This window comes from Atractosteus spatula, chromosome 8 (genome assembly GCF_055471065.1).
Source record: "Atractosteus spatula isolate fAtrSpa1 chromosome 8, fAtrSpa1.hap1, whole genome shotgun sequence".
Classification (NCBI taxonomy): Eukaryota; Metazoa; Chordata; class Actinopteri; order Semionotiformes; family Lepisosteidae; genus Atractosteus; species Atractosteus spatula.
This window is the reverse complement of record NC_142713.1, coordinates 58,644,600-58,672,414: the sequence shown is the minus strand read 5'-3', so window position 1 is coordinate 58,672,414 and position 27,815 is coordinate 58,644,600. Positions and strand designations below refer to the sequence as shown.

Here is a 27,815-nt window from a genome sequence, read left to right as displayed (position 1 = left end):
TTGGTCTTATTCTTTTACATCAATGATCTAAAATCTGGAATAGTTAGTAAACCAGTCAAGTTTGCAGATGATAACATATTAGGAGGATTAGCAAACATTGCATGTAGCAGCAAATCCTTAGGAATGTCAAGACTGGAGAACCAATTGGGAGCTAATGTTTAATTGAACAAGTACAGGAATTTGTATGCTGATAGTAAAAACATAATCTGTAAACACATAGTGAATCAAACAGACTTAGAAGAGGATTTTGACACATCATCTACATCTTGCAGACAATGCCGAGAATCAATTAAGATGGTAAACAAAACGTTAGAATATAAAGCTGAAAACTAATTTAAATCAAAAGAAGTTGTGTCAAAATTAAAATATAAAATATGGTGTATAATTTGGGTCACTACATAATATTCTTACCAAGACCTTCCATCTGCTCCCTCCCTTCTTCATCCCCCCCACCTCCCCCTTCACCCCGCCCCCTCCCTGTCTTCTCTTCACTCTGCTCCTCTCCCTCCCCCTTCACCCCGCCCCCCTCCCTGTCTTCTCTTCACTCTGCTCCTCCCCCTCCCCCTTCACCCCGCCCCCTCCCTGTCTTCTCTTCACTCTGCTCCTCCCCCTCCCCTTTCACCCCGCCCCCTCCCTGTCTTCTCTTCACTCTGCTCCTCCCCCTCCCCCTTCACCCCGCCCCCTCCCTGTCTTCTCTTCACTCTGCTCCTCTCCCTCCCCCTTCACCCCGCCCACTCCCTGTCTTCTCTTCACTCTGCTCCTCCCCCTCCCCCTTCACCCCGCCCCCTCCCTGTCTTCTCTTCACTCTGCTCCTCCCCCTCCCCCTTCACCCCGCCCCCTCCCTGTCTTTTCTTCACTCTGCTCCTCCCCCTCCCCCTTCACCCCGCCCCCTCCCTGTCTTCTCTTCACTCTGCTCCTCCCCCTCCCCCTTCACCCCGTCCCCTCCCTGTCTTCTCTTCACTCTGCTCCTCCCCCTCCCCCCCGCCCCCTCCCTGTCTTCTCTTCACTCTGCTCCTCCCCCTCCCCCTTCACCCCGCCCCCTCCCTGTCTTCTCTTCACTCTGCTCCTCCCCCTCCCCCTTCACCCCGCCCCCTCCCTGTCTTGTCTTCACTCTGCTCCTCCCCCTCCCCCTTCACCCCGCCCCCTCCCTGTCTTCTCTTCACTCTGCTCCTCCCCCTCCCCCTTCACCCCGCCCCCTCCCTGTCTTCTCTTCACTCTGCTCCTCCCCCTCCCCCTTCACCCCGCCCCCTCCCTGTCTTCTCTTCACTCTGCTCCTCCCCCTCCCCCTTCACCCCGCCCCCTCCCTGTCTTCTCTTCACTCTGCTCCTCCCCCTCCCCCTTCACCCCACCCCCTCCCTGTCTTCTCTTCACTCTGCTCCTCCCCCTCCCCCTTCACCCCGCCCCCTCCCTGTCTTCTCTTCACTCTGCTCCTCCCCCTCCCCCTTCACCCCGCCCCCTCCCTGTCTTCTCTTCACTCTGCTCCTCCCCCTCCCCCTTCACCCCGCCCCCTCCCTGTCTTCTCTTCACTCTGCTGCTCCCCCTCCCCCTTCACCCCGCCCCCTCCCTGTCTTCTCTTCACTCTGCTCCTCCCCCTCCCCCTTCACCCCGCCCCCTCCCTGTCTTCTCTTCACTCTGCTCCTCCCCCTCCCCCTTCACCCCGCCCCCTCCCTGTCGTCTCTTCACTCTGCTCCTCCCCCTCCCCCTTCACCCCGCCCCCTCCCTGTCTTCTCTTCACTCTGCTCCTCTCCCTCCCCCTTCACCCCGCCCCCTCCCTGTCTTCTCTTCACTCTGCTCCTCCCCCTCCCCCTTCACCCCGCCCCCTCCCTGTCTTGTCTTCACTCTGCTCCTCCCCCTCCCCCTTCACCCCGTCCCCTCCCTGTCTTCTCTTCACTCTGCTCCTCCCCCTCCCCCTTCACCCCGCCCCCTCCCTGTCTTCTCTTCACTCTGCTCCTCCCCCTCCCCCTTCACCCCGCCCCCTCCCTGTCTTCTCTTCACTCTGCTCCTCCCCCTCCCCCTTCACCCCGCCCCCTCCCTGTCTTCTCTTCACTCTGCTCACACTTCTCTGTGTCCTGGAATGAATAGAAAAAAAAAACAGGGGCCCCTAATTTCCTTGAAATACCTTGAATAGGTGACTTTTAGTGCGTGGGAACAATACTTCCAAATACTGCTGCTATGAAAACAGTTGAGCAAACGGACCTGCCCATCCCTGATGATGTGGTACTTCAGGTACTCGAGCAGCTTGTCTCTGTTGTCGGAGCTGTAGAGGAAGTCCTTCTGCTCCTGTGGCAGGGCAGCCATGGTGCGGTCCGTGGGCCAGAACAGGGTGACGGGCTGGTGGATTGGATCAGCCACCAGGCTGAGCACATCAGTGTCCTGCAAAGACCGAAGACAGAAGACCTGACCCCCGCCCTTTCTGACTGTGCAGCTGAGGCGCGAGTGCCGTTTCTGAGGGGTGCTGGCCACGGCAACCGCGTGGGGTGCTGCTGCCCAACAAATGCATCACCAGGTCTTCATTGTAAATGGAAATGTAGTCTTAATCGCCTTGGCTTGATACATAGAAGTTTAAAATAAAAAAGTCCTGCCAAAACGGTAAAACCTTTCCTCCTTACTGTGTGTATTTAATGTAAATGTATGTGGGCAAGCAGTAAAGCAGATATGCTTTGCGTTTACATGGTTGTAATCATCAAAATAAACTGCTAAGAGGAATGAATGATTTAAAAATTCCTTGGTTAAAAAGAAGGTACAATTAGCCCCTTGAACATCTAGGAAGATTGACTGTACAACTATATTAAACAGACAGTCCCTAAAAGTGAGCCCAGCAGTACTCACTTCCAGTAGTTTACTGAAGGTGGTGTAACCCTGCTGCTCAGCCACAGAGGTGAGGTTTTCCTGTTGAAAGAGATGATTTTGTTTGTTTAATATTAAAGACACCTAAAGTCCAGAGATGTATTGCTTTTCGTCAAAGGTTTCTCGTCAGCAACAGCCTCATTTAAGCTTTTTCATTGATCAGTGACTTCATTTTAGGAACATGCAGTGGTATATAGTATTACTGCAGAAAGAGGTTGTCAATCAAAAACATTCATGTAGAAAAGTAAAAAACAAACAAACCACTGAACTGTGCAGGTACATCTATTTGAAGACAACCTCAAATACCCCAACATGAAAAATGAATATCTGTAACGCGCAAAACGCCGACGTCCAGGAGGCAATGCTTGCGTGTTTACCGGAATGATGCCGAAGTAGGTTTTCGGGATGACCTGAAGGTTCTTGGGCACGAGGATGGTGTCTATTTCATGAATTATGCCGTTGATGCTCATGGTGTCACTAGACACTACCTTGACCTTATTGTTCAGGTAGATCGTATTCTGTGAAAAGAGAAACAAGGATAGGATATCAGGTGGCTTTGGCTCCTCCGAAAAGAATGGCTGAACCGCATGTGTTGCATTGTAATGACGAGGGTGTCATGCACTGCAATCGAAGCGCAGGTGGTTTCTAAAGAGCTGGCGGTGAGCTGAGTGAATGTGCTCATTGTCTGGACGTTACCGCGGAAGAGGTGATGGTTATGGTCTCTCCCTGCAAGGTGGTGACGTTCTGCACGGCTGTCAGCTCCCCAGGCTGCAGAGCATGGCAGGACACCAGGTGATAACGGAGAATCTGGGACAGCAAGCCTTTGGAAGACCACTTTGCCAGCTAAAACAGGAAACAATACAAAGCAGCTTGCTCACATCCACACACCTCATTGCCAGGCAGAAGGTATTGGCTTTACATCACATTTAACTGCTTGCTGAGACCAGAGATAGACAGTCTGGTGTAGCGAAAGTAATCTGACATACTACTCACATTCCCTTCCTTTCTGAAGGCATCAGAGTTGGGAGCGAACACAGTAAAAGGACCATCCTGATCCAAGTCTTTGATTCTCTCAAGCTGAAAAGACAGAAGGTCATGTCAGCTACAGGTTCACTGCGCTTGCAGGGAGGATGACGGCTAAGATAAATCTCCAGAGAACTTTCTCTTTGCATGAAATCGAATCGAATGCAGCAGTGAGGCGTGCACTGTGAAGCATGCTGATGGTTGGGATTAAAATGGAATGGGAATCATTCAATCATGAAACAAATGCGGTCAAAGATCCTCCTAAATGCTCTAAAACGTGAGGAGTAAACATTTTTGATCAGTTTATTCTTCATTTTTCAGCGATTTACTGTTGTCTTGGCCTTGTACTTTCAGCACATGTCCTATACTTCATGCTAAAAAACAACTAGAATACACAAGATTGCACTACTTAGTAGTAAAGTAAAAATAATATATGTACCTGAAGTTTTAAATAAAACTCCTTAGTGTTGGGGTTTACAATAAGTTCCTGTAGGGAAAACAAAATAGCACAATTTATACAGAGCATGAATTCAACATGAACACCACATTGATCTTGGGTGTCAGGTGAGCACACCTGGCTGCCAGACGTGTGAGGCACTGAGGTCAGCCTTAGCCATCACATCACAAAGACCAGTCGTGGGGCTTCTACTGTGGTCAGAGTGGCCATGTGTCTGTCAGCCCGCAAGAGCACCTAAAACCACAGCTGTAAGAGCACTCTTACTTTATCATGTATATTCACAATGCAGATGTTAGTCATTCTTACTCTTTACTGGGACACTGATAACAGTCACAAGCAGTCTTCTAAGTGCAGAACATTTGTAGATTTTATAGTGTTTTGATTCCATCTTCCAACACAACGGATTACTGTTTTCTTCTGCTTAGAACCATGTTTACTCTCCAGTTACAAGACAGAATAAAAATCAAAGTATTGCAAAAATACAAATTGAACATCCTGTATGGCTGTCAGGGTGACTGTACTGCATACTGGCCCTCAGGCTGTCCTTACAGCTGTGCTGGACACTGGCCCTCAGGCTGTCCATGCTGGTGTGCTGGACACTGGCCCTCAGGGTGACCATGCTGCTGTACTGGACACTGGCCCTCAGGCTGTCCGTGCTGCTGTGCTGGACTGTACCTTGTTCAAGGTGCCCTTGCACTTCAGCCCGTCCCCCATGTATCCTCTTTTACAGGTGCAGTTTCTCTCTCCTGGTGCGATGTGGGTGCATGTGGCGTAGTCACTGCAGCCTCCATTTTTCTGTTGCCAAAGATTAAACAAAGACGCAGCCACAGGTCAGTAATGCCAGTGATGCCGCTGAAGGCATCTCTCAGACAGACTCACCGTCATTCGTTACATATGCAAATGTTTTGGGAATGTGTCATTTATTGATTAGTATCTACATACTACACAGTACTCAAATAACATCTGCAGATACTAAACTCAAACATAACTCTTTGCCCGATGAGCTCGTCTAAGTGCCCATTAAAATGGAATACTGTATACTGTATACTTCCATACTGATGCACAAAGAAACAACACTGAGGTCTGGTGGATTCAATCAAGTATTTAAACTGATATTGCACAAAATGGGGAAAGATACAGATCAAGGAATCATGACTGTGACAAACCCCATCTTTAGCAAGGTGGCTCTGGGGATCTATGCACATGAAAGCCCATGAGAGCAGTGGCTAAAGGTATAGGAGGCTTTGTGTGAGGTTTTAGCATTCTTTATAAACAAAACGCTCAAAAACTCTCCTTTTCTACTTCAGACACCCCTGACTGTTTCCTAATCCTGACCATCACTACCACGGTGAAAACTTTTCTTCATAGCTGCTAATTACACCCTTGGTGAAATGCACTATCCAAGCCCTTAACCAAGAATCCTACCAGTAAATATTGAGTCTATTTACATTTATTTACTGGGGGCCTTGGATGGCCCACAGTGGCAGATTCTCTGCCATTACGGTCTCCTGTCAGACAGGCCTGCCACAGCGACGTGCTGTCAAAGTCAAAACGGCACAAAGTTAGGATCAGGCAAGACCTGCTGGAGCATTAACACCATCCGGCCTGTGGGTAGACAGCTGGGAAATGTTACACCCCTCTTCCGGAGTGGCTGTATCCAGCTGGAGAAGCAGGCCAGTGCACCGGGCAGCATGAAGCTGACCGTGATACCTCCACACACGTGGCCTTTGTTCAGATCTGTCGAGGGTAAAACAGCGTTCACTGGTGAATAAAGCCCTTCCACCTCAGGTGACGCCTGACACACAGAGGATAACAGTTCTGGGTCTCTGTCCTGTTCCCCTTGAACAGTTTCCAGACACACAGATCATTTCCGTGCAGACGAGAGTTGGGAATTCTGCTGGAATACAGGTTCCCTCCTGTAATTTCTTGTGCAGCTGTGAAGTCCAAGTGATTGTGCCCATCGCTCTTAGGCAGAAGGATCAGAGGGATGTGACAGTCCAGCCCAGTGTGGTGTTCTTTACAGAGCTGCTTTCCTGTATCTCCACGACCAGTCTAATGGCTTGTTTTTAAAGTTTTACCTGAACGGAAACCTCAGACACTGAGCACCTGACATTGTTATGAAATAACGTAACTTGAGCAAGGTACTTATTTAATTACTCTAAGGAGCAGTACTGCTCTAACAATTAGTAAGTCGATTTGCTCACACTTCAAAATGTAATTCATAGCATGTTTGCACCAGATAAATTGTTTATGTAAAACTCAGGCTGTTTTTTTGTGCACCAGTATATATTATCCACAATTTAAACACAAAATCTATCCCATATTATCATTTTTGCCTGACTTACATATTTAATTTCACAGTTCAAAAAAAAAGTTTTAATTTTAGCTGGAGCTGCCAGGTTAAAATAATGTGTAATATATACAAGAAATATAGTGTAATGAGAGTCTTGCTATGGAAAGATCCCTTATTCATATTTTCAGATACTGTGATACAAATATTAAAGCACACTTACTTTGAGGCAGGGGTTGATGGGCTTACACATCTTTCCATTTCCAGAATAGCCACTTTTACAGTTACAAGCTGACTGCAAAGAAGAAGTTTATAAAGAGACAGTTTTATATAATCTGTTTTGTCCTGGCATTCCATGTAATAGATTACGATGAGGCCACTCTTTTCTGCCATGCATGCTTATTTGCAGATAGGGATTTTCTCACATTTGAGGTTTTTTTTGTAATGCCCTGCATTTACTGTGAAACCATTTTTCAATGGCTGTTTAGTTACCTCATTACTTCTTTACAGGAATGGTTAGAATATTTCCCCAAGAAACAAACAAGAAACCAAACACTGGACATAAGCAGACACGGACTGTTACAGAAAGAGGACTGAGCGCTTAAGTGCGTCACACTGTCTTGTATAAACTGAGCCGAAGTGCAGTTGGAAAGGAGGGAGACCGGACTCCAGAAAGACTGGCTGTTCTGCTGAGACGAGGGTGGGAAGAGTGGGCACACTGGCAAAGCAAAGGGAAGAGATACCGTAACTATAGAAGGGTGCCAGGGCCTCATCTCGCCAACACTCACCTGGTTCGGGCCAGTGTGGGTGCACTCTGCATTTTCCTGACATCCTCCATTATCTTCTAAGCAAGGGTTGATTTCTGTAAAGATACAAGAATGTGAATTAAAATACAATCAAGTCGTACAGAGCACACAATGAACATTTTGAAAGCTGTTCACCAGTAGCAATTCAGAGACTTATATTTAGATACTGTACTGCCTCTTCCTAAAGCCCAATGTTTTTTTTTTTACTGAACACTAGAGGAGAACAGGCAAACTCATTCAGACCCACTATTGAACAAAACTGTTTGTTGAACAGTTGGAAAAGAAATAAGTAGCAAACAGTGTGACACAAATCCAATGAGCCAAGAAGCAATACAGAGCAAGGTCACTAAATGGTGAGATACTGTAGTGTGACATAAAACTAGTTATATCAGCACTCAGCATTTTTAGTGTTTCTCTTTTGTCCCATCAGTAGTTTTCAGTAGACATGCTCTGCTACTTATACCCATCACTGAGAAATATATTTGTGCTCTAGTTACTCAAACAGTATGATTCCTTTGGGACAAAAAGGCCATTAAACTGAACAATCCTTGCGATTTCCCTTTTTTGACTTTCAGCGACATCGGAAAGAAGTGTGAATTGGATGTTTCATGCATGTCAGGAATGACACCCCATGTTGCTGTGTATTGTTCACCTACCCAGACACACCACCCCATCGCCGGAGTACCCTGTGTTGCAGGTGCACAGCCTCTTCCCTGGAGTGGTTCTCCTGCAGATTGCATTAGAGGAGCAGCCACCATTGTTAATTTCACAGGCATCTACAGCTGAAAGGAGAAAGGTGTTTAACGTTTATGTTTCAAACTTAAAAGCCCCAGTGTGGCCAAGCCCCTGATTTCTTTTGGGATGGTGCTCCAGAGCTTGGCAGCACAGAAACACAGGGCCATCTCAGGCCCAGAATGGAGATGAGTGGTGGGAGCTTGAAGTAAATGAGAACCATCTAAGTGAAGCTGGTGTACAGGGGAGTAAACAGATAACATTTCACCTACATGCTGAGCAGTCATACCATGTAGAAGCTTGAGTGTGAACAGATGATTCAAAACCTAACTGGAAGCCAGTGCAAGGACTCCAGGACAGGAATAATGTGATCATGTGCCTGAGACCTAGACAGGTTTCCAGGTGACAACATCTGAACATACTGCAACATAGTGCATGGAGAATTCTGAAAGTGGGGTGTTACATCAATCAGTCTGAGAAAAGTTCATGCTCATCTTTCATTAATTATTTGGAAGTAATTTGCTCTTACTTCCAAATTAATCTGCATTAAATACTTTTTCTGCTACAGAGAGACACATCGGCAATATATTTGAAATGGAAAAACAAAAGTTTACTATTCTCTTTAAGATAATCTGCAAAAGGTTCAAAAGTCAATCCAGGATCAAAAGTTATCCTCAAACTCTTCATATTAAATCAGAACCTGATTCAAGTCGAAGCACTGATTTCACATAACTAGTGAGAAAAATCCAATATGTGATCTCAGTCTTACCACAATTTACTGTACGCACAAAAAAATGAGCATCATCCAAAATTTTATAACAGAAACACAGAGAAAACTGAATCAAGTGCCTTAGCATCAGGTTTAGAATGGATGTAAATCCGAGTATCATCTCCACAGAACTGATAATGCAGACAATCTGATTTTAGTATTTAACCAAATGGAAATGTAATTACTGAACAGCAGAGGGCCCAGTATGGAGCCTTGTGGAAAAACAGAGGTGACAAACCCAACTTTAGACTTAAAAAAGAAATAAAGTTTCAGAAAAGGTGAATTCCAACCATTTAAGGACCTTATCAGAGAAGTGTGACCAAGAAGGTAGAATGTAATTTACCTGTCATGTCATTACAGTATTACATGCGACAATAAAACAAAAAAATAAAGTTTTAAGCACCAAAATTAGCTGTTATAAGAAGATAATTAGCAACTTCAGTAGGAACAGTATCAGTTTTGTGGAATTATCTAAAGTAGATTGACAGGATTTGAAAAGTGGTATTTTTAAAAAATGTTTATTTACTGTGAGATGACTAGCTGTACTGAAAAAGCACATTCTTATATCTTCACAAGGAAAGGCCAGTTTGATATGGGCTGAGGAGTGTTAATTCAAATAAAAGTTAGAGCATTCAAAGCCTTTCGAGGTTATAATAATAATAATAATGTTTCTTTATTAGCCCTATACAATTTCTTGCATTAGGAATTCATCTTTTCACATACCCCAGCTTTTCTCCATGGAGACACAGACAGGGAGAGAAGCTTGGGGTCAGAGCGCAGGGTCTGCCATTGTACGGAGCAGTTAGGGTTAAGGGACCCTAGAGCAGTTAGGGTTAAGGGCCTTGCTCAGGGGCCAAACGGAGTAGGATTCCTCTGCCAGCTGTGGGATTTGAACCGGCAACCTTCCAGTCACAGGCGCAGATTCTTAGCCACAGAGCCACCGCTCCGCCCTTTAGAGACTGGGTGGACTGCAACAGTGTTAAAACCGTCCGGCGCCACTCCAGTGCTTAGTTCATGCTCTTACTTTCAATTGAAGGTATGGCACAAGGCACAAGGCACGCACTGACCTGCTCCTCCAGTTCTGTAAAGGGTTGACTGGATTAGACATTAGAAAGCCTTAACGAGGCTCTGTCTTTCAGTACTCACCAGAGCAGAAGGTGCCATTTCCTCTGAAGCCAGCTGCACACTTGCAGTGCGATGTGCCGTCAGACTGGACGAGGCAGCTGGGAACGAGACATTCGTACTGTGAGTGCTTTGTGCTTGGTTGCAGACTTCGCCCGTCTCTTACAATGCTTTCATCACCAGTTCCATTCAAATCAACCTCAGGAGACACACATGAGAAAAGGTCTAGTCAGATCATCACAGCCCGGTTTCTGCGATGCTATACCATCCTTCTGCAGCTCCCTTTGCTTTCCGGTGCCACAGCGGCACCATAGCTTTTCAGTTGTTTTCGCCTGATGAACTATCAGAAAGACACTGTATTACTTCTGGTAAGGGTCATAGTGCACAGTGCACAAGGCAGAATTATACCCTGGGCAAAGTGGAAACAGTCCGAAACACAGGCAGCATGTTTCTGGATAATGGGAACAATCTGCAGCACCCGTAGAAAACTCATCTGGGCAGGGAGAAGAAGCAAAGCCCACGCCATCTGGGATCAAGCCCACGACCCAAGAAGTGTGAGGCTGCTGCACCAGTTCCCTCACCACTCTAACACTCATCGTTTGGATAATTTCCTTTGTAGTGGAAACTATGTGGAAGTGTGTTTAAAACTGAAAACAGGACGCAGTTCGTTACACATCGGGTTGTAGCAGTGAGGAATAACCTAACAGCCATGCTGTTGAAGCCATTACTTTGACTTTCTTGAAGTAATGGCTGGGTGAGGTCTTGTGATCAACTAGCTACTGAGTACCAAACAAACTGGATGGGCCAAATGGCTCCTATTGATTGTGACCTTTCATACTGTATATAGTGTACCTACTGGTTGGGCCACAGGTGCTCTCAGTGAAACAATGTTTATACCACTGCACAGATGTCACGTGATGTACTGCAAAACCAATCTTGACAGCGTAATTTTAAAATAAGACTAAACATAAATTTTAGTCACACACCCACTCCCCTGCTGCAGCCTTCTTAATGCATGTAGCTCTTTGAACAGGCAGCTTTTTATCTCAAAAGATAAACAACTTATTATCTTAAGTAAATCTTAAGTAAAGACCCACCACTTTTTATCTTAACAGCTGTAAGACCTTAAACTGGGGGTCAACCGGCAGGGCCTGGGCTCTGCAGTCAACAGGGTTCGAGCCTGGGTCATGTCTGTAGCCACCAGTAACCAGGACTCCCCCAGCTGGTGGCGCAGAGTGGCGTCAGGGGCAGGGCACCTGAGCTCCCGGTGCACCAGTGACTCCTGCAGCCTCCTGCAGACTCGCAGGCTCACAGGGACGCCAGAGAGCAACAGGCCCGCTCCCAGCCTCCTGCCAGCTGCTGCTGCACAAAGCAGAGGCTCTGCGAGGCATTCTGCCCTCAATGGCAAAGTGGCGACGCCAGACCAGGTGGGTATATAATAAAAACAAGTGGTGATTCTAGAAGAATAAAAAGGAAGGCCCAATAAACATGCCAAACGGCCTGTTAGACGACTAGACTGGCATTACTCTGGGCCTTGCAGCACTCGTTAAAGCACTGGTGTCAGGAGTAACATCTACATACTTTGCGCTTGTGTGGCAGGTGCCGTTGCATGAATCCTGCGTGATTTCTACAACAAAAAGAAAGAAAACAGACCCTGGTTATAACACAGCACCGACACGCGGTAGATCAGCCCGCAGCTCAGCCGGGTCCGGCGGCCGACGGAAGGCGTGAGGGTGAAAACCCGGGAACGTGCTCCTTACCGCTGTCGCAGAGCACTCCTCTCCACCCCAGCTCACACTCACACACGCCGTCGCCCGAGACCCCAGCGCTGCAGCTACCGTGGGCACAGGCGCACTCTGTGGGCGACAAGGCACAGGGATCAATCCTCCCTTTCCTCCTGCGGTGTTTTGTGTTTTTTTTCTCCCCGGTGTCTTTTCACCAGCGTGCAGACGGGTCGGTCGCACCTTGGTCACAGTGGACCCCGTATCTGCCGGTCTGGCAGTCTTCGCAGGCGGTTCCGTTGAAGCCCGGTCGGCACTGGCACTCCCCCGAGCCATTGATCCGGTCCAGACACGCCCCGTTGCCGAAGCAGGGCTTGCCCGGCGGTCCAGGACAGGGCTCGCACTGGGCCCCAAAGAACCCCTCGCAGCAGTCCCAGATCTGAAAGGCAAGTCGCTGGCGTCACCCGGGAAGCCCCGTGTCTGAACGGGCAGTGTTAAGTGTTGAGCGTTGAGCTCAGGGCAGCCAGGTGACGTTCCAAACAAGCCTCATTCCTTGACGTACTTCCTGTACCGGACAGACCCGAACCCCACGTACATTTCATTCGTGCATCGAGTGTGCCAGGTGGGACTGCGCCCTGCATCCTGGGCAGCACGCAGGAGACCTCGGCGATTCCGATGCGCGAATCTAGCGATCGCTTGAACCGCATCTCCGTGGTAGGGGAGCTCAAAGAGGAACGGGCAGGAGAGCACAAGCTGTGGTACAGCAGGCTCTTCCCAAGGCGAGATGTGAATGTGTCAGATGGCCTATGTGCACCTGTCCTGCATTATGCACTGATACTTGGTACGACACGAAAATACTCTGTTTTTATTGTGCACTCAGGGGGATTAAAAACACGTGGAAATGAGCATTGGAACCAATACCATTTATTCTATTTTGATGCCTCTCAGTATGCATGTGCTATTATGTACTGAATATAGCATGTATTTTTGAGGTTATGTTCTACAGCTCATTAATCAATCTGGACCGTATATTGCTTTGGACAAAGGAATCATTTAAAGGAGTAATAATAACTGCATATTCAGCAAATAGGCCATAAGAACAGAAGAACTGATGTAAACGAGAATGAGGCCATTAGGCCTATCCAGTCCATTGGGTCTTCCAAAGCCCCTTGTTGTTTGACGAGCAGGACCGTGCAAGCCCTGTGGAAGGAGGTCGGCACTCATGGGACTTACCACTGTCGTGTTGGCGCACGCTGGCCTGCAGCCAATGCTGAAGAAGCGTCGGCCCAGGATGTAGTAGCTGTGAAGGCAGTTGCTCCGGACTCCTAACTAGTGAAAAGACATGCAGACATCAGTACAGTAGGTAAAGTAGCCACACCATCAGAAACGATTGATTATTCCCTTTCCTTCAGGCTGACTACTGTGCGTTTTCATTCACATGTAAATCGATAGGAAACGGAGTGAGGTCTCTCACTCCTGGCAGGAGGTTTGTGACTGAAGCTGGGCGGTTGGTGTACTGTGTGTTCTTTTTTTAATTTTTTATTTTAGAGGGCAAAACAAAACCAATTTACATATAATCACAATTACTCAGCCTTACTTCTACAATACACATTCGACTATACATCACAAGCAAAAATGGTCTTTTCCTATTTGTTCTTATAGTATTTTACAATTATGTAACTTTTAAGCAAACTATATACATTCAAAATGAGGAAGATGTATACTTATGAATATGAAGAGGGTGGAGACTATATAAATGTACCTTATTAATTAAGTTTAACTTATTTTGTATCTCAACAAATTCAGACCTTAAAGGTTTAATGTACTTAACCCATGTGCTGTGTCTGGGCTGTGAATGGGCTCACTTACACACTACCCTTGGTCCATACCAGACATACACAAGTCCTTACACAATAAGTCCATACACAACATACACAATGCTGTTGAACCAATTCAGACAGCAGTCCAGTATAACACCTACAGTATGATGTGAACTAAAGAAAAGTTTCACAGATGCATTTTTGCTAAAATCAGCTTTCTGTTACATTGTATCATGTATATTTGAGATTTTAGAGATGTGTTTCATTATGCTGTTCAGACCATTTTAGAATCTTACAGTATTTCATTGAGCATCGTTATACTTTCTGTGTATTTCATTATGATCTTCTTTAAAGTGTTTGCACTTTGTTTGTTAAAACAGGAAAACATTGTTTATCAATATTAAATATTAGTAATATGATGATCGCATGGAGATCCAGGAACTTGACAAATAAAATCTGGGTGCTCCCTCAAATTCCAGTACTGCTTCTATCTGCCAGTGTGTTTGTTTTGCAAAAGAAAATGGAAAGTGCCCCAGACACATTTATACACTCGATTTAAGTCTGGTGTCGCAATTCAGTACGACTCCGGGTGTGAAGGATTCTGGTGGCACAGAAGAATATTCCCATATGGAAATGTCTTAAAGCACACCTGCTGCATAGCAGGACTCACCATTGGTGATGTTCCTTTAGGACAGAGATTTTCTTTTGCGCAAGAAGAACCACATTCTCCCTTCAAGAAAAACACAAAGCACAAACAACTGAGGAACATGGCAACATAAAAACATTATGGGCTTTGGCTCAAATGCTCGTTAGGTTAGATTCCTAGCCACCCTATGCTGAAACATATGATTCATCTACCATTTTTCACAAACAGAGCTGCTACACCATTGTATTAAACGATATATTAAGAATCAGGCAGTTTAAACGATATATTAAGAATCAGGCAGTTTAAACGATACATTATGAATCAGGCAGTTTATCATAGCCCACGTGATAAGTTTGCATTCACTTTCTAATAAACCTCTTTAGTTTCTTATAAGGGTCAGCAACCTTCCTTGTTGTTAGAAGTGGCAAACCAGTCAGGGAATATTTTGTGAAGGTACATTCCATGTTTGCAAAACTCGTTTTATTCTATATCAAATCTGGCTTGTGCCCCACTGGGTGTATTAGTTCATGAATTTTAAAAATGGGTTCCTCATCATTTTATTCAACGGCATTTATTCCGTGGAACAAAATGACCAATTTCTTTTGTCTTGAATGCATCATATACTGTACGCATACAAATATACAGTCATATACAGTAGTTCAGGTGGGGAGCTGCGTCAGCATGCATAGGCTGCAAAGGAACAAGTAAAAGTTTATTCCCTGTTGAAAAGAGAAGAAACGTGTTGCACCTGAAGAAGGCTCAACAGCCGAAACGTTGTGTTACTTTTCTTCTCTTTTCGGCATTGAATACTGTAAACCTTTACTTGTTCCTTTACAGTAATATAGTGCATTTTCTACATACCGCAGAGGACTGATTGTGATTTGTCTGCGTGTAAATACAGCTTCATGCTGGACACTGTCTCTGGACACTTGCTTGCCGTGTTTCTGCAGCCCAGAGGCCAGAGGAACAGTACCTGGACGATATCCTTCAGTTTTTTGCCACAGTGGTTCTGTTGGATCTTCAGGACCTTTTCCACTCCATGGATCACCCCTTGGTAAGTCTCCACATCAGTGACGTTCAGCCGCGCGTCGTTGACAAACAGCTGTTGAGAAAGCCAGCTGTTACTTTTATGAGCCTCTCCTGAAGGAGGAACACAAATTAAGGTGCACAATGTTCTGAGGCTCTCAGCACTGCAGCAATCGATATTTTATCTTGAGACATGTTGGGGAGAGCCCAGTGGCTTACTTGGTTGTTCCTCATGAAGAAGCCCACTTGGTAGGAGAATCCCAGCATCGTCTCCTGATGCTTCCCCTTCCGCAGGTCCTGCTCCAGAAGCTTCTCAGACAACACGACGTGGTACCTGATCGTGTTTTCTTCCTGGAAAAGATGAGATCAATTTTATTGGCCATATACAATTTCTTGCATTAGGAATTTGTCTTTTCACATACTCCAGCTTGCTCTCCATGAGACACTCTGTCAGGGAGAGAAGCTTGGGGTCAGAGCACAGGGTCAGCCATTTATATGGCACTCCTGGAGCAGTTGGTGTTAAGGGCCTTGCTTAGGGGCCCAACGGAGTAGGATTCCTCTGCCGGCCGCGGGATACGAACCGGCAGCCTTCCAGCAATAGGTGCAGATCCTGAGCCACAGAGCCACCACTCCACAGGTCCAATCTGAAACAACTTACCTGCTGTTTTTCGGAATTCTTTGGTAAATACTTTGGCTGCTAAGAAGGCTTTAATTTTAAAAGTTATTAAGTTCAAGTTAAACATTTTGCAAGGTGTTAATCTTATAAACTAGAACTTACTTATTCAAGGTCCAGGTTCTGAAAGGGTCATAACAAATTTAATTTTGGATTTAAAATGTTATAGGATAATTTTATATGAATGAACTAGGAGAGCTAGCTGTTTAGCTAATCTCCAGGTATAGTGTAGTTTGGATGGATTATCCACCAGGAATGATAAATTAGTAAACTGCGGTGCTGAGAACATTTTGTAAACACCCAATATAATCATGGGAATTACAATTTCTTTCCACCCTACCCTTAATTACTCAAAACCAATTGTTTTAAATTATGTTTTAACAAGCAAATTAGGACCAAATTTAGGAAGCCCTTTCCTTTAGAATGGTCAGAGACTGTGAGGTAGGTCTTCACCATACAGATCAGTGGAAATCCATCATGCCATGATCAACAGAGATTTTAGGACCACAGTGAAATAGTAGGTGATGCTCACCAGTCAGCAGAGGGTTACAAAACCACTGTTAGTCTACAAACGGAAACTATTCAAGGTCATGGTGGCTCTACCCACACCTAGTAAAGAAAGAGAACCAAGGGAGTCGTTGCTGTGCAGTTTCCAAATCAGAGTGTTGACAGATTTATCCACAAAAGGCTGTTTCCTGCTGATTCATTCTGTTACATAATTCACATATATCTTATGTCTGTGAGTTAGATGTTCGATCAGTTTATCTTCATGTTGTATTGAGGCATGTATGAAGATCTAATTGCGTTTTAGGCTGGAAATATCTGAGAAATGTTTTTAGCGCCTTTTTCTTGGTGTTGAGTCATTTTCAATGATTCTGCAACTTTTCAGACAGCAGCTGAAATGCAGCATTGAAGGTGTGCAGGGGCTGCAGCTCTTCGCTGTCGTTATTCATGATTCTGACTGACTAATGCACTTACCAAAGTGTAACGCCTATGAGCAAAGAGCTCCTCCGCTGTCACATACAATAAAACTATACTCTCTTTATGCTCCCGTTACCTGTGAACGACATGGCATTCTAGCAAGTATTTGATCACGGATTGTACTAGCAGGCATCGTGAAGCTGAAAACAGACCACATTTTCCAGATCAATCACAGGACTCTTGAATCCCACTGGTCAATATCACACCTGTTCTGTAAGGTCCAGCAATGCAGACCAGCGAGGTTCTTACCAGTGTAGCAGAGCCATTTTCCTTCAGGAAGGCAGTGATGGCACCGTTGCTCGGAGCAAACACTGTGTATGCAGCAGCTGCTTCTATTTCCTCCGTCAGGTTGTATTGCTGAAAAGTAAGGTTTTGATCAGTGAGTGATGCTGCAAAAATCATAAATCTCACAGACGCAATTAGGATCAGCCAAATAAAAGCATTGCTTGGTGATTTCAGGATTTTTAAAGAAGAAAACACTTTCACAAATCTCCATTCTTTTTTTCCACATAAATTAGAGTCACTGCAGTGCCAGGTCAGGAACTACACTCGTAGTAGCAGAGTAGAGGAATTTATGAACATGTACATTGTTATTCTTATTTGCGCCTAATCTCTCAAGACAATCACAGTACAGCAGACGACACCACATAATGTAGACAGTACATAACAAACGTAATAAATAATAACGACCAGAACAATAAATACATTGTAGAGGACAATAAATATGTGGTAGAGAAAAAAACATGGTAGTCTGTTCAAAAAGTGCAGAGCACAGATGTACAATGAGTTCTGAGGCCCTGCAGTTAGCTGTTGAGGATGTGTATTGCGGTAGGATAGAAACTGTTCTTGAGTCTAGTGGACCGTGCTTTAAAGGTGGCGACAAGTTCATATGGGTTTATGTATAAATAAAGCCAGAAAAAATTCAGACTAGTTACATTTTATTGCATAGAATTCTGTTTGGCATCTCAAAGCCTCAAATTCGAAATCAATTTAAATTAAACATGTGGAATTTGTCGGCAGCTGTTCAGACACCTCTAAAATGTTTGCAAACGAGCTTATTCAGAAGAGCTACTGTAGATTAAATTACTTTCCCGTACTATAAGGTAGCTTCTGAAAACAGAGTGCTCGGGCATCTGGCTCAGCTGGGTGAGCAGGTCAGGTAGACCCTCGCTCATCTTCTGATCAGGGATTAAGACCTGAAGTCAAATCATAAAAAAGAAGGTTAGCACGTGTTAGACACTTCACAAATCCAGCACTGACGGGAAACAAACTGCAACACCACACTGTTTTCATGGAGTCGGGGGTTAGGGAGTCGGGAGTTTGCAGAGCAGTTCAAGTCTGTATGGTACAGTATACATTAGGAACAGTCCAGCTACTGTAATGTGCACATGTGCCAGTTTGGCTCCACCCACAACACAATTCACAGGAAAGATGAAGCGCCCTGTCAATAAGGAATAAGGAATGCTCTGAGGAGGTTTGTCTGTATTTGAAATGATTGTTAAGATGTACACAGGTGTGTACATCACCCAGACACCCAGAGCTTTTGTGACTGAGGCTGGACAGCTAATTTGGCTGATTAGCTGGCATGAGACTGTAGGCACACGCCTTCTTCTCACTCAGTGAGCATCCAGTCATGAGCAGCTTAGGGGTCCCCTCAACCCTGACCCCCAAAACCAGTCATGAGCAGCTCAGGGGTCCCCTCACCCCTGACCCCCAGAACCAGTCATGAGCAGCTCAGGTGTTCTCTCAACCCTGACCCTCAAAACTAGTCATGAGCAGCTCAGGGGTCCCCTTAACCCTGACCCCCAAAACCAGCCATGAGCAGCTCAGGTGTTCTCTCAACCCTGACCCTCAAAACCAGTCATGAGCAGCTCAGGGGTCCCCTTAACCCTGACCCCCAAAACCAGCCATGAGCAGCTCAGGTGTTCTCTCAACCCTGACCCTCAAAACCAGTCATGACCTGCTCAGGAGTCCCCTTAACCCTGACCCCCAAAACCAGTCATGAGCAGCTCAGGTGTCCCCTCAATGCCAAACCTCAGAAGGGCTGTTCTTACAGCTGCAGCCTCAGAAGAGATCAGACTGCGGACAGAGAAACTTTGAGTGAGTTTGGCCACAGAGCAGATGATGGTGGAAAAACTAATGTGCTACTCTCACAGACTTGTGTGCAGGTTTTTGAACTTTTCCCCATTTACTTGACACATTTTTATATATATATAATGTTCTGTAATGTCCAGGACGTACAGCCACCAGTGTTTCCCAGAATCACATGAGGTTCAGTCACGATTCATAAAAGTATATGATGTACACATAGTACACACACGCACACACATTGATTTAAATGTTTTACCTTATCAATCAGATGAATCATTCCATTAGTTGCCGCAATATTAGGAGAAATGATCATGCCTCCATTAATTATAACTGTCTAAGAAAAAAAAATGAACAATTAGTTTAGTCTTTTATGCTGAACATTTTTCATGTGGACTTACATTTGATGTCTGGACTAAGGATGTCCTAAATGAGGCTGAATCTTCAAGATGTTGAACATCTTGACAATGACACACATGTCCAAACCTTTAACTAGTTCAGTGAGTTTTACTTACAAACAATTTGATCATTTCTGGGTGCAGGACAGACAGTAATGAGCATAAGCCTGACAGAGGCACCTCACCTCATTGATGTTTGACACACGAAGAGATGTCTTGCCCAGGGCAGTGGGCAGCAGGCCGGATGATGTGTTGCGCAGATCTATGAGCTGGTTAATGCCTTGCATTATGTGAAACCTGCAAGACGAGTCAGGTTAGCTGCTTGCTCTGAGGTGTAATTTATTATAGTTTGTATAGTAGGTGCATTACCTGTGGTGATGTACAAAATATAAAATTTACGTTAAGTACCGTGAGTGACCTTCCCGGTGTGAGAGTTAAGGACATTAGTGCAACGTGGTGTAAGAGTGACAGAAGAGTGTAACTGAGGTGGGAGAAGTCACAGGTACGGTCTACGGGTGAGCAGGGACTGAGAGGTGTCCAAAGACTGAGCAGACAGCTCACTCCGCCTCTGGGGGGAGAGAGTAGAGGCCGAAAGGCTAGGAGAAATAAATAAAGAAATAAAGAGCACATCACCACCAGACAGAAGCACAAGAACAGGCAGAGAGGAGCTAGGAACGGGACAGGAAGGTGGAGCGCCCTCTAGGGGAAGGAAGAGGGTCGTGACAGTTGTGCGTCTTACTTCACAATGCTTGGTAAGTTCTTCTGCGTCAGCCAAAAGTCCTTGTCTTCTTTGGCCATCTTCTCCACTGCACGTGTGGAAGGCACAAGCAAAGTCACATTGGGACCTTCTGAGAGCATCTGGTGAAGACCTGCATCCTGCAAAACCACGAAGACTCTGTGACTGGATCAGCGATCAGTTGCAATCACACAAATGACTGAACCACTGAAGGTTCGAAATTTTAAACAAAAGCAAGAGAAAGCAAAATGAAACTATACATTGCAATTTTTGATAGTTAAAACTATTGCTGTAACTTTATCTTTGACCTAGTGGCGATAGCGTCTCACCAGTCACTGTAACAGCTGTAGGCCATACATACAAGAATATATTTCTAGTGTACTTACGTTCACCCACTTGTTAAATTCACTCCCATCAGGTACTGTGGACAGCTCCTGAAAAGAAAAAGGAACCAAACAAATAACAACCTAAGTGATGTGATCAACTGCTTTAGAAAAGATGACAAATCGTGCATAATAATCGACAGATATTAACCATGCTCCCTGTCTCCCAGTCTCCAGAAACATGTATTCTTGCTCTAATTAACCTTTCTTAATGTTTCCGTAGACATATAAGCTATATGTACATATACATATACATTATATACATATACATATATACATATACAGCATATATATATACATATTATGTATACATATAAATTATATACATAAAAGCAAAAATAGTTCACACCTGAAGAAGGCTCCACGGCCGAAACGTTGTGTTCTCTTTCTTCTTTTTTTCAGCATGGAATAAACCTACAGTATTACTTGTTCCTTTGCAGCCTACGCATGCTGACGCAGCTCCCCACCTGAACTATATAAGCTATATTGTGCATGACAGTAAAATGCAGTTTTAATCTGAACTGAGTATATTGACTAGGTTTGTGCATCACAATGGAATATTAATTTACCTGCTCTTGCTCTGAACCCACACAGCAAAAGTGCTCTCAGTTGACTTCCATTTGGACAATGTTGTGATAAGACTTATAATAATTCAATGCATTTATAAAGCATTTTGTTGGTAAAAAAAGCAAAAATACTGAACATAATTTTGGAAATGACAATTTCCTACCCTTGGTTAACTCAAGGCCATTCATTAATCTTGTTTAAACTGGTCTTTCCTTACAAAAAACAAACAGGTTTATATTTCCCAATTCGATGTTTTTCAGACACAAAGAAGTAGAAGTAGAGAAAATGAAGAATCAGAGTAGTATATGAAATAATGAGTGAGCTCCTGGTCTACTTTGCACAATTAACATGATAAATCAGGTGGTTAAATAATTGGGTATCAAGTAAACAAAGGACTGAGCTGCAACTCACAAAGAACCCCAGAATAACATCTAAAGATCTGCAGGCCTTACACGTCAGGAAAAGACAGAATAGGAGTGGTTTCAATGGAAGGATAGCCAAGAAGAAACCTAAAAAGTTTCTAAAAAGAACATCGCAGTTCACCAAAGAACCCCTTGATTCATAGTACCACTGGATGAAAATTATCTGGACAGAGAAGTCAAGAGCTGAACTTCTGGGCCCCGTTTTGTGTGTCAACAGCAAAACATTAGCTTCCAACAGAAGAGCCTCATTCTGCCTAACAAGCATGGTGAGGGGGATATCACTGTTTGGGGCTGCTTTGCCGACTCAGACCCCATATGTCTTGCCATCATTGATAGGATCATGACTTCTGCTTTGTATCTTACCTGCTTACCTTAAGGAGCTGTTTCAGAAGGCCCATCATTGTTTACATTGTTTGCAACCAGCAGCTGTTTTCATTGTGTTAATCCAATCACACTTCTAAATAGATGAACATTGTACAATGTACTAAAGACTGAAAAGGAAAACTTTGTCCCTGAATCCTATTTCAATTAAAGGGCTTTAATTGGAAGCACTCTGTTTCCTGCCAAAGATCCTACCCATCTCTATAATACCAGGTTGACATAGTGGAGACTCATTCAGTAATCTCACTGTTTGAGGGCTGTTTGAGAGGGTGGGTGACACATGCATAAATAGTTGAAAATCTGAAAGCCACAAAGCTCTGCTCACCGTTGCCACATTTCCATAACAAACAGTCCCGTCTCCTGCATATCCCTCCTGGCAGACGCACTTCCAGGAGCCAGGCGAGAGGTACTGACAGGTCGCCTGTTCAAACACCACAAGCGCAAACGAGAACATCATTCCTGTGGCATCACCAGCTTTAGTACGCAGAGTCTGAAGAGCCACATGTGCTGTAGCTGGACTGATCAGTCGATGTATACCTCGGGTCACGTTTGTAAATCAACCACAGTACACCGGCTTTAAGAAAAGTCCATCAATAGATATACAGTAGCACAGACTTGTGATTTTGTCTTAACTGAATGTACAAAACAAAACCAGTGTTTTAATTACTGCGTGTGTAACACTGCGGACTCCCTATGCAGGATTTGACCTGCTGTCTCTCAGGAACACCAGCAGGGAATCAGCTCGCAGTGCCCAGAGAGCAGCCCCCTGGGTGGGAGATGAGAACGCTGTGAGATGGCACTACTACTCACATACTACCGCACTTGCGGCATGCAAGACTCTCTTTTGACACAGTGAGACCTAATATACTGTACAGTACACATCAATGCACCCTGACTGTTGGGATTTTAATTTCTAGAAACTTTAATGGCAGCAAAATGCCTGCACACTTAAATTCTCTGTTTTTCCTATGTGAGATGTGACCACTGCATTCTGGTTATACCGTCCAGCCATACGGTGGTTACTAGACTCACCATGTAATGACACTGCCCACTCTGCTCCACACACGGATTGACCGCGACACATTCCTTCCCGTTCCCACGAAAGCCTTTCTTGCACTCGCAGTCACTCTGTTGTTCAAAAAGACAACTGAAACACTCTCCAAACACCAACGGCAATTGCCAGGGCTGCCTCATACCTTCCCTTCCAGAAAGACGAGGCATCACAAGTGGGTTTTCTCCTGACTCTAAAGAGGAGCAGCGATTAGTGAAATGCTTGAATCAGGTGATTTAGGCATCACCCAGCGTTTAATAGCCCAGTTTCAGAATAGGGCTAATTTCCCTCACTCTCACTCGGCCTCCACATTTTTCCACTGATCAGGTTCAATAAAGCAAGTAAATGCATGCAGTCTATGGGACATAACTAGTTATAGTAAACATAAATATGCTGAAATACAGCATATTGTATCTAAATATAGGTATATTAGTGAATATAAATGTAAAACACGAGCACTCAGAACTTTTCTTCTGGACACACTGTCGCAGCACGTCCGCATCTTTTCCATCACTCTGCCAGAAGTGTATCAGTGCATACGCTCAGTTTTGACACTGCGCATGATGGCTGACCTCCAAACATCCAGACTGTTCACAGCTGTATCTGCCTGACAGCCCGTTAGTGGGCTTTTAACACACTGTATACTGCCCCAGCCGACAGCTGGCAGCGGCAGTTGCACCTGCAGCCTGTCTTGGTGTCAGTGTTCCCAGAACGGCGTGGAGATACGGAAGCAGTCAGCCAGCAGGAGGAGCTGTTCTGCACGACGTGGGCGTCATCAGCTCCGTGCAGCTGAATTGCGTCTCTCACTGGTGTATTTCTTTCCGCTGGCTGTGGTCTAAAATATTAGCCTGGTCTGCCGTCACCTTCAGTAAAGCCACAAAGGCATGCTCAGCAGAATCCATGCCTCCTGTGAGGCCTCTGACTATAATCCTTTCCTATAGCATAACACACTAATGAAACACCTGATCGACTACTTTCCAGACTTCATGAACGGCACATATTATACATATTATTCCCAGTGATTTAGGTGTAAGTGGTCTCCTCTGTGGAGCCTACAGTACCACTTAATCCTTCAGTAGTGCAGAGCAGTATGTGGTACATTCCTATGAAGCGTACAACATGGTATTTAACATCGAAACAGCTCTCACAGCTAAAGACCTCTTACCTGCCCTGGCCCGATGTGAATGCAGTTGGCGTTCTGGTGGCAGCCCCCCCTGCGTGGCTCCAAGCAGTGATTGATTTCCTGGCACCCATCGCCATCAGCCCTCCAGCCTGCCAGACACTCGCACACGTGGGCCCCAGGCCCCGTCTTCACACACTTGGCCTGAGCAAGAGAGCGAGTGGGGGTTAGAGCGCAGAACAGGGGCGCTGGTTAATAATCCCATGACACACATACAATGCCGCTTTTGGAAAATATTAAAAACAGCCCGTTTCGTTTGCTAATTCACGAGCTGGCTCAGTAAGCCACCGGAGGAATTGCAGTAAGATTTCGCAAATACCTGAGATAACACACATGCAATGTAATATGCATTTAATTTTAGGCATAAAGGGCTGTCAATAAGAATGCTAGTAACTTTCTGGGGTAAAGAAGTTAGTGAATTATTCCAGGTTTTCACTGTTATATAATAGATAAGCACTCCCATTTTGAAAGGCAATAAATCGTTAAAAAAGAAGAATACATTTTTTAACAGGCTACAAAAGCTGTTTGACTTATTATTATTAAAACTATATTTCATAATGTCATCAGAATGTCACATTTGCAATAAACCTGTCCACTTTTATGTTTTTTGAATCTAAGTTCGTTCCTCATTCGGGAAAAAAAAGCTGTTTTGCTTGTCAGCTAGTGGTCTTCCTTGTGTGAGCTGTGTGACGGCAGCCCCAGCTTCACCTACATTGACGCTGCAGCCCCCTCTCTCCGGCTGGGTACAGGGGTCCACCTCCACGCAGGTGATGCCGTCTCCCCGGTAGCCTGGCTTGCACACACACCTGAGGAACACAAGCAGTGGGCGGTGGCGACCATGCTCGTGCTGACCTGGGGGGGTGGTGTCCGGACCAAGTGGGGCGCTGCAGGAGACCTGTTCACACCGTCCCCCATAGCATGGTCCGCAACCCGGAGGCTCCACGCTCATTTCTAACACTGTAACGGTTCTGTAGGAAGCCTCGTCTAACCATTAGCTTGTTTTCCACAGGTCTCTAACACACGCCTCTCCACTCCGACTTAGTGGCACATCTGACATATTTTAGTAAAAATCCTGGAAAGGAGAAATCGTGCGAATTCCCTTTAAGGTGGCCCCCAGCTTGCTCTCTAGCTAGAATACCGGTCTATGCTTTTGTTGTGCACAATATTTCCACCTGCAGTGTTTCTATCTCGCTGTAAAGAGCCACACAGGGCACACTGGTGGTACCTGACAGCGCCTCCGTTGAAGTCGCAGGCCGCGTGTGCGTGGCAGTAGTCCACACGCGGGCCACAGGGCTGAGCCTGTCTCTCGCAGAACCTGCCTGTGTACCCAGGTTGGCAGGTGTCCTGTTTGCACGAGCCGTCGCTGTCCGGACGATTGTCGCACTGGCCGTGGACACAGGGGCAAGCTGCAGAGAGGGCACCGGGACAGAAGGGCAGGCCGGTTAGTCGCGTTGCAGCGCTGTAGACTGTCCAGTGATTAGTCACCTTTTCCTTTCACAGAACGTTTATTGAATAAAAAAGACAGATTACTATTATTCTTACAGTGTATCCTGTATGTAACTAAGCTTTTCGGTGCTCAGACCTCCAGTGAGCCATTGCTCCAGTGCACCAGGGTAATGAGACATGACGAAGCTAAGCCAGAGAAAAGGGTTTTCTCCGGCCTTTTTACTAGACTACCTTCATCCTACGTGACAAGTGGGGTGTTTGTTGACATAGTTACTGTATGGGAAAAAAAAACTACTAATAAAATAATGAACTGAATAATCATAATCATAACGCATAGAATAAATACATCTCAAGTTTTGCTATGGAAAGTCACATTACTTTGTTCAAGTAATATATTAGGATTATGAGTAAAATATATTAGGATTAGACGGTTTCCAAGATCTGGGAATCTATTGGGCTTGCTGTTAGTGTAACTTCACCAATACCTCATTCACAGAGTTAAGAGCAACAGAAGAAACAGTTACATTTGTCGCAGTTGGGGCCGTATCTGCTGGGGTCGGTGCAGTACTGGCAGCGAGAGCCCTTGAAGTTCTCCTGGCACACGCAGGTCCCGTTTCCATTGATGCCATCGGCGCACTGCAGGAGAAGCGCAGCGGCTGTGAGCGGGGAGCCTCCACTGTGAGCCCCTGGGCTGAGGCCGAGCCGCTTGCAGAGGCCGTGGTAACAAGAGCACCCCGTGTCTCCGCCAGAGCCCCCCCCAGGACGCTGCTGTCGCTGAAACGATCTGTGCATTTTCCCTGCTTTCTAGACTCCCCATAAGCGTGTGGCTTGGGTTTTTTGAGGACTTGTCAAGCTCATCCTCACCACTAGTTTGACCTTCCACCTTGGCCCTGACCGCTCCCTCCTGTCCTGATGCGCCCTCCTCTCCCGCTGTCAGACGAGCTCCCAACCCTGACCGCGCCCTCCTCTCCCTGACCATGCCCTACCCCCCCGCTGTCAGACGAGCTCCCGGCCCTGACCGTGCCCTCCCCCCCCAGCTGTCAGACGAGCTCCCAACCCTGACCGCGCCCTCCTTTCCCTGACCATGCCCTACCCCCCCGCTGTCAGACGAGCTCCCGGCCCTGACCGCGCCCTCCCCCCCCCCCGCTGTCAGATGAGCTCCCGGCCCTGACCGTGCCCTCCTCCCCCTGACCATGCCCTACCCCCCCGCTGTCAGACGAGCTCCCGGCCCTGACCGTGCCCTCCCCCCCCGCTGTCAGACGAGCTCCTGGCCCTGACCGTGCCCTCCTCCCCCTGACCATGCCCTCCCCCCCCTGCTGTCAGACGAGCTCCCGGCCCTGACCGTGCCCTCCTCCCACTGACCATGCCCTACCCCCCGCTGTCAGACGAGCTCCCGGCCCTGACCGTGCCCTCCCCCCCCCGCTGTCAGACGAGCTACCAGCCCTGACCGTGCCCTCCCCCGCTGCTGTCAGATGAGCTCCCGGCCTGACCGTGCCCTCTCCCCCTGACCGTGCCCTCCCCCCCCCGCTGTCAGACGAGCTCCCGGCCCTGACCGTGCCCTCCCCCCCCCGCTGTCAGACGAGCTACCGCCCTGACCGTGCCCTCCCCCCCTGCTGTCAGACGAGCTCCCGGCCTGACCGTGCCCTCTCCCCCTGACCGTGCCCTCCCCCCCCGCTGTCAGACGAGCTACCGCCCTGACCGTGCCCTCTCCCCCTGACCGCGCCCTCCCCCCCCGCTGTCAGACGAGCTCCCGGCCCTGACTGCGTGGTCCTGAGAGCCTGCATGCAGTCCAGAGCTGTGCCTCACCTGGCCGCGCGCAGAGCAGGGCTGTGAGAAGCCCCCGGGACATGGGCTGCACTCAGGTCCGTAGAAACCACTGCAGCAAAGCGGCCTCTGGAATATTTCCAAAACAGAAAAAATAAGCCACTGAAACAGATTTCCACACTTGTACACCGGCCTCTGTGCTGTAATTCCTCTGAGAAATGTCTCTATTTCTTCACGTGGAAAGACGACTAGGAGTCTTAGAGTCATAGACATTCCAATCTCAGGAAGTCCTATATTGACTTCAACTTAACACCGTTACTAAATTCACAGAACACTTCTTACCTGATTGAATTGATGGCCCACAATGAAAATTTCCCCAGCACATTTTTTAACTAAAACTGCAGGTCCTAAACATTTGATCAAGACAAACGTAACAGAGTTCCACGTTTTGTTATTTAAAAAAATTAATTATTTCCCCCTTTTATA

General features: G+C 46.2%; 1 protein-coding gene across 1 annotated transcript in view; it reads right to left on the bottom strand.

Moving 5' to 3' along the window:
* Positions 1-27,815, bottom strand: part of stab2 (stabilin 2) — a 63,189-nt gene that overhangs the window by 16,411 nt on the left and 18,963 nt on the right. Inside the window, exons 21-51 of the mRNA XM_088922633.1 lie at positions 27,372-27,458; positions 26,090-26,201; positions 25,345-25,525; positions 24,832-24,925; positions 24,105-24,263; positions 22,921-23,016; positions 22,214-22,309; positions 20,522-20,569; positions 20,139-20,275; positions 19,585-19,696; positions 19,261-19,338; positions 18,011-18,109; positions 17,163-17,270; positions 15,479-15,610; positions 15,207-15,335; positions 14,258-14,317; positions 13,001-13,096; positions 12,011-12,206; positions 11,807-11,902; positions 11,628-11,673; positions 10,071-10,147; positions 8,080-8,205; positions 7,406-7,479; positions 6,841-6,912; positions 5,003-5,122; positions 4,310-4,357; positions 3,841-3,924; positions 3,544-3,690; positions 3,225-3,365; positions 2,830-2,889; positions 2,197-2,373 (exon numbers count right to left, since the gene is read on the bottom strand). Of these exons, the coding sequence (XP_088778759.1) occupies positions 2,197-2,373; positions 2,830-2,889; positions 3,225-3,365; positions 3,544-3,690; positions 3,841-3,924; positions 4,310-4,357; positions 5,003-5,122; positions 6,841-6,912; positions 7,406-7,479; positions 8,080-8,205; positions 10,071-10,147; positions 11,628-11,673; positions 11,807-11,902; positions 12,011-12,206; positions 13,001-13,096; positions 14,258-14,317; positions 15,207-15,335; positions 15,479-15,610; positions 17,163-17,270; positions 18,011-18,109; positions 19,261-19,338; positions 19,585-19,696; positions 20,139-20,275; positions 20,522-20,569; positions 22,214-22,309; positions 22,921-23,016; positions 24,105-24,263; positions 24,832-24,925; positions 25,345-25,525; positions 26,090-26,201; positions 27,372-27,458 (3,288 nt within the window). The remainder of the gene's footprint in view (positions 1-2,196; positions 2,374-2,829; positions 2,890-3,224; positions 3,366-3,543; positions 3,691-3,840; positions 3,925-4,309; positions 4,358-5,002; positions 5,123-6,840; positions 6,913-7,405; positions 7,480-8,079; positions 8,206-10,070; positions 10,148-11,627; positions 11,674-11,806; positions 11,903-12,010; positions 12,207-13,000; positions 13,097-14,257; positions 14,318-15,206; positions 15,336-15,478; positions 15,611-17,162; positions 17,271-18,010; positions 18,110-19,260; positions 19,339-19,584; positions 19,697-20,138; positions 20,276-20,521; positions 20,570-22,213; positions 22,310-22,920; positions 23,017-24,104; positions 24,264-24,831; positions 24,926-25,344; positions 25,526-26,089; positions 26,202-27,371; positions 27,459-27,815) is intronic.